The sequence below is a fragment of the Gavialis gangeticus genome, unplaced genomic scaffold, assembly GCF_001723915.1.
Source record: "Gavialis gangeticus isolate Ggan-Ray unplaced genomic scaffold, GavGan_comp1, whole genome shotgun sequence".
In the NCBI taxonomy this organism is placed as follows: domain Eukaryota; kingdom Metazoa; phylum Chordata; order Crocodylia; family Gavialidae; genus Gavialis; species Gavialis gangeticus.
In genome coordinates this window covers 5,424,256-5,430,884 of record NW_017728997.1, presented here as the reverse complement: position 1 = coordinate 5,430,884, position 6,629 = coordinate 5,424,256, and the positions used below count along the sequence as shown (strand labels likewise).

General features: G+C 43.7%; 1 protein-coding gene across 1 annotated transcript in view; it reads right to left on the bottom strand.

Moving 5' to 3' along the window:
* SUMF1 (sulfatase modifying factor 1) overlaps positions 1 to 6,629 on the bottom strand; it is a 93,333-nt gene that overhangs the window by 68,039 nt on the left and 18,665 nt on the right. The window contains exon 3 of the mRNA XM_019504710.1: positions 4,426 to 4,500. Coding sequence (XP_019360255.1) covers positions 4,426 to 4,500 — 75 coding nt within the window. The remainder of the gene's footprint in view (positions 1 to 4,425; positions 4,501 to 6,629) is intronic.

Here is a 6,629-nt window from a genome sequence, read left to right as displayed (position 1 = left end):
TTTTTTCACAGTCTGTCCAGGGCCTTAGCACAAGGAGCCATCCCCACGGGTCTGCTAGAACCTGACAATCTAGAATAATTACAATGATGATTATATAGGTGATTAAACTGATTTGTATGGGGGTGGGGGGGAGAAGAGAGAGTGAGAAGAGGAGGGTAATGAATGGGAAGGGAAGTCTAATGGCCCAAGACTTAATTCACCAACCACTCCACTCCAGTAACTATTTTCCTCCAAACAAGGGGTGTATCTGAATCCACTGACATTCCCAGGCCAAAAATTAAAACGTCTGCTAAAAGGAACATAAATCAGACAAATCAACTCAGCTCCTTCATTCCAAAACTGATTTACAAGCAGGCTTCCGGTACAAAAGCAAAAACAAGCAAGTTAAGTTGTTACAGGGTTTATCGTCTTCAGGCCAAGAACAACAAACTCCCACTTCCCTCCAGTGAACACATTTAGGAACCCCTGGATTTACAGTGTACTGATGAGAGGCGGATGAGGTGCTCTCCCGTTTACCTTGTTCATGGGTAGATGCACATTCAACGGAAAGCTTCTGCAGGTATTTGAAACAGCTTTCAAGTACCTTTACCAACAAGTATTCCTCACTACCTTTCCATTTAGCAAGGATGTTTCTTGGCTTCCTTTTTGGTTCAGGTGTGTGTATTGTTAAAATGTCACAGAAGTGGAATAATGGCACCATGCTTACTTTTCTCCTTTGCCCAGACAGCAGCAACAACAAATTAGTACTGGGCAGGAAATAAGTGCCCTCTCCCCCTTCTTCCTGCCCAAAAACAAAAATGTAACACACCGCTATTTCAGTAACTGCCTGAAGACCGTGAACTTTTGGAGTCTGTCCTTAAAAAGCAAGTCATGTTTGCAGCTAGCTCCATGCCATTTAGAAGCGTACCATACCCCCAACCTCAGTTCTGAATATGCAGTCCAGTTTCCAATGCTGCACATTCACCCTTCTCTTCAGGCCAAGTCGAGGGGAAGAATACACACCTTAACTGCATTTCTTATTGCACCAATCCTCCCTACAGACCACTCAAAGCCTTTCAGATAAATGGGTTTTCAGGCAATACAATAGCACCTCCAAGTAGCGTTAACAAGTGGGTCAGTTCTGAGAACCCAGTGAACAGCAGACGCTGAAAAGAGATGCTCACTTTGGCACTGGAGGCAGAGCACAGCAAATTGGCAGCAAAGGTAACCTAGGTTATTATACGTCTGGGGTTTCCCAGACATGTCCTCTTTTTTGGGTCCTCTGATGTCCATCCAGGCAGTTTTTAAAAATATACACGAATGTCTAGAATTTTGCTTTGCTCAGCATCGATGTTTTTCCCAGCACTTCCAAGTTTGCCCTAGCCAGGAGCTGCTTGAGGCTGAGGGTAGCAGAAATGGGGGGGGGAACGACACACCACACGACTGGAGGTGGGGGAGCCATGTATGTGTGAGTGGCCACACGCACATGGCTGGCATGCAGCCAGGCAGGGTGGTGGGAGCAGGAAATTGTGTGGCTTTGACAGTGGCACCGGGGCCGGTACCTTTGCTCACAGGGGCAGGGTGGCCAGGAGATGCTGCAGGGCTGGGGGGAGAGAAAGGAGCTGCGGGTCAGGAGTGAGGGGTACCAGCTGGGCTGGGGAGGCTACGGATCAGGAGTGCAGAGCACTGGCAGTGCCAGGGGGCCATTTGTTGGGAGCAAGGTTTAGCAGCAGCAGGGCTGAGCATGCTGTGGCTTGGGAGTGAGGGGCAACAGCAGGGGTGGGGCACCAGCATATCACTGCTCTCCCTACAATCATACAGCCCCCCTGCCAACCAGGTGTCCTCTTTGCTGGAACTGGAAATACAGTAACCCTAGGTAACGATCCAATCACATTACCCACTCTGACCATTGAAAACAGCAGCTCCCCATCACAAGCACATCACATCTCTTCTTCAGCAAGAGACTGATCTTCAATAGCCAGCATGGTCCTGTAACCTCCATTAGCTTCCCCACTGCACCAAGAAATGACAGACTCAAGGCTCTCCAAAACTTGAGGTGGCTCACCTGAAGCAACTGAGAATTTTTGGTCCATTTGATGCTGCTCTCTCTCAGCTCTTTCAGAGCATCTAATGAACATGCTCTGAAATAGCCACTATAGGCATGTATCTATGTAGTAAATGCATTTCTTACAAGTTCTTTCTACAGGGACAACACTAATGAAATACTAACGGAAATGTACTTGAAAGGCCAGAGTCTCATTCAGATGATATCCTAGACAGGCTGATTCCATTTACACTGGATGAATAGCCTTACTACTTAACTATATTCAGCGAGTTTAAACTCCATTTAGAAAGTCTGTAAGAAAATGTTGCTTGTTCCACCTTTTAGATTTGTGACAGTATGACGACCAGTGTAATATTAATGCCATTTCCAACAACACATGAAAGGTCTGCCGTTTTGAGAGGCAGGACAGTCTAGCAGACTATGCTGGTTGGGGAAGCAGGAGACCTGGATCCTATTCTTAAAATTCAACACCAACCTGCTGAGTGATCCTGGATTTGCATGTTTACCCTCTCTTTCTCCTTTCCAACCCTTCACTTTTTTTGTATTAGGGCCTCAGAGTAAAAAGATCTCTCTCAACCTGTCATTACTAGACTCTGTTCAGTGGACCGTCCTCGTGTTACACCACCAAAGAAAAAAGACACACTAAACTATCATGCCCACAGCATTCACCTTGGGATAAATATTTCCTGATTTCCATACAAATGTAAGTCACCTATTCCAAAGCATGCAGCTAGCAGAGGAGAAAAAAAAGCCGCTTTCCTACTTCGCGTTTCAGTGCTTTAGTTCATCCTTTTGACAACAGCGTTAACATCAGGTTAAAAATGCTAAACCACAAGAAAGGCCAGTTATTGCTCCCCTGGGAAGCTTGCCAACATACTGCACAATATATTTTTCCATGCCTACCCTGAGGATGTTCAGCATGCCAGTGACTTACATGACATCCTAATAATAAACACTGAAAAACAAAGCAGAGGACAGTCCTGTAAGAGCTACTTTAAGCAAACATGGAAAATTTACGTGGGGAAGAAGCAGAAAGGACTAATTTGAGGTCCCGCCTAACTCTTCAACACATCTCCTTTTCTGTTCTTGTCATCTAGCACCCATCAGTTTGGGACACCAAGCTAAAGGAAGTGGCTCAGTTGTTCATGCAGGTAGCTAAGGTGGGGGTGGGGTCTACAGGAACACCAAAAAAAACCAAAACAGTTTAAAAACTTTGGAGCATTTTTCTTAAGACGCCCTGCTTTGTAGATTTCTGCAGCTCAGCAAGAGGAGGACAGTAAGAATTTCACTTCTCATGGAAGTGTTCTCTTTGCATTTCTAAATTTCCAAGTAGAGAGATAGTTGCAATTACAATACAAACCCGTTTCCTTAGCTTCAGCATCTGCACATACCATTACCTGAATACCAAGTGCTTCCTTCTGTTTTATTATTTTAGGTTCAATATAATCTCTCAATATCCCATGACACCAAAAGACTAGAAGATGCATCCCTAACAGTGCTTTGTTTACAGGATTACAGGCCAAACTATTTGGCCACAAATTAAGCCTCCAGCCCTCTGAGTCCCGTTTCTGATCCCCTTCCCCTGCCTGATCTGCTGCTCTGTTTTCTGCTCCGCCTCAGCTGCCACTGTGCTGCCCACCCTTCCCTGATCTGCCACATCTCACAGGTTGGCTGCCCCTGCCTTACAGGAGTCCCACCTACCAAAGATTTTTCAGGCTGTGGCTTGAGCATTCACAGGTATTAACTCTTGGATTTTTCTTATCCTGGTGCCACTGGCAGTACAGCCATTTCCATAGGTCTTGGTTCAGGGTTAATTGCTGCAAGACAGCATCTTTACTTAAAAGCACAATATGCACTTGGTAAGATGAGCCATTTTCATGTAAGTGAACTGATGGGGTGTTAAAATATTAAGTTGCCTGCCCTTTCTTCTGCCTGCTAAAAGAAAGCTTAATGCACATGCATGCACACACACCCTTGTGTGGTACCCTCTGCAGATGTTTAAAAGGGAAGAAAATAATATTCTGCTGTTAAAATCGCTCTCCCTTAAAGAGAAAAGAAAGGCAGGACAATGTATACAGCAGCCTTTTTTGGGAACAGATGGGAGGGGAGCCAAAAAACCCCCATGAGAAGGGTCACTTCCCTTTGGAATAATTGCATGGACACCAAGACTCAGCACCAACTAAGCCACAAAGCCTATTGTTCTTCTCATTGCTTTACTGAAACCCAAATCCTCTTTGCTGATCCCAATGTTCCTGTAAAAGAATTAAGGCACACAGCACAACTTAATATTATTGTTGCAAATATTAAAGCTTCCATGTCTGTGGTCACTAGGCAGGCTCTACACCAGTTGGAAGGGGAGACAGGAAAAGGCCATTACTCACTGCTTGTTGGATTTCAGCTTTCACTTGTTCACTCAGCATGCCCTCAAACACAAAGGAATCTCCAAATTTCTCTGCCTAGAAGGAAACAAAAACATACAAATCAAATCACAGAAGCCTAATCTAAGTTAGTTTGGGTTTTCGGTTTTGTTTTCTTTTCATTTCCAAAATAAAGAAGAAACCATGAAGACAAAGTTTTATACATTTTCTAATAAGCATTTGGAGTATGCATACTATGACAGACGTACAGTTCACGAAAGGCCAAATTATCCTAGAATATTATTGTTCTGCACCACTCATTTACACGAAGTGCAAACTGACTGATTCAGTGAAGAAAGTGGCAGCTCTTAGGGCTTCCACCAACACTCATACTCCTCTCAACTGGGAAAGTACAATTGTTCCAAATTGTTTTTAACAATCAATGCAGTGGTACACGTGAACATTAAAGAAAGGTTAAAGGGATGCATTATGTTAAATTATGCTAAAAGGACTAAATGCCATGATACATTGGTCTTCACCACTCACTAGCTTCATGTATTAAGGTTTAATAGGAAAATGCTATATATTAATACCCTATTAAAATTTAACCCTGATATTCAGCAAATATATCTTACTCCACAAAACCAGTCTGGTTCCAGAAAAAGTTAGAAGCTGTACTGTGCATCTGTGAAATAAAATATTAACTTATACGGCAAGTGTTTTTTTATTACCTGGCTTGTGTATAAGAAAAATAAAAGCAGGTTACTAGGATTCAATCCCTTTGCTTTTCAACTCATTGCTCGAGTTTATTATAGCTCACTAGACTCAGTTTCAAAAAGGTTTTCATTGTACATTATTCATAACTCTGAAAGCCATTTCTGGACTGAAGATGCCCATAACTAAACAAAGTCTTAATGCTGGCAGGGGGGAAAGCCTTTCAGTCTTTTCATTTTGGCCAGCAAAAAAAAGGAAAACCTGTCTCCCTTTTGAAAAGCAAGCAAATGTGGTTTCTTAGCGAGAGAAGAGTCTGAAGAAAACTTAAACTTGATATGGACAGAGTCTTCAAGTGTAGGTTCCTTAGTTTTTGCTGAAAAGCAAGTGGCTGGGATTTAACAGGGTGTGTGAACCTCTGCAGATTGCAACCTGAGCAAGAGTGGGAAGTTGAAGAAAATAATCACTTCTAGACATCACTGGGGCCTCCTCTACCCTTCACAAAAGAGAGAAAACCAATGAAGCCAGTACAGTTTACTTACGATAAATCAGTAATGCGGACAAACATTGGTACAGACACCAGCTCGGCTACTTCCCAAGAGTCCTGCGGATTCAGTGTTGTTTACCCTAGCTCCAAGCACATTTCCAAATCCCATGTACAAGGAGGCTTCATGCCAGGGGGCAGAATTTTTTTGGTTTTTTTTTTGGTAGCATTTTATTAGAAAACAGGCAATATCAAAACAGTTTTAAAAAGGACCCCATCTGAGGTCTCACAAAGGAAATACAAATACAATTTCAAGAAATTACGTAATACTCACATGATAAACAACATCTCATTCACTTTGCTTAAAACTCCAGTGTTATTCAGTGAACATCTTACCCCTTCTTCTTACATAACTACAGGTTCACACATCGATACTTAACAGAAAGATACTGACAAAGCCCTCACCCACTCTTTCTAACAACAAAAGTTGTCCCTTAGTCTATCTACCTATACGGGGCTGAAACAACCCCCTGAAGTCCAGCCCTTGCCAGAGCGCTGTATCCCCTCTTTCTGTCCCATGCTTTTCTCTGCCTCTACAGAAGCGCAGCTCGTGCATTGCAAACACGCTGACGTTGAAAAACACGAGCCCTTTAGTGCCAACAGGGAACGCACTGTCCATAGCACTACTTTGGTCCATGTGATAAGGACCCCATGACCCATCCGTCCCCTCTGTTAACCCATAGAGTACATTTTCGATAGTGATCCCCGTTCCCCTTCCTGTCTCTTTCAAATAGATGGCTACTTTCTCCCACACCTTTTGTGCATAAAAACAGTCCCACAAGGCATGTGCCACCGACTCGGGGTAATCACATATTTCTCTTGGGCGTGAAAGTCTCCATCGATGCAGTACCTGTCGCACTGGCAGTGTGTTTTGCATGGCCCTCCACACCAGCTCCTCGTGCTCCCCTTTCCATTCCTTCCCCACCCTGCCGACTTTCTCCGTTCTCAAATCCCCGACATCTGACATCCTCTG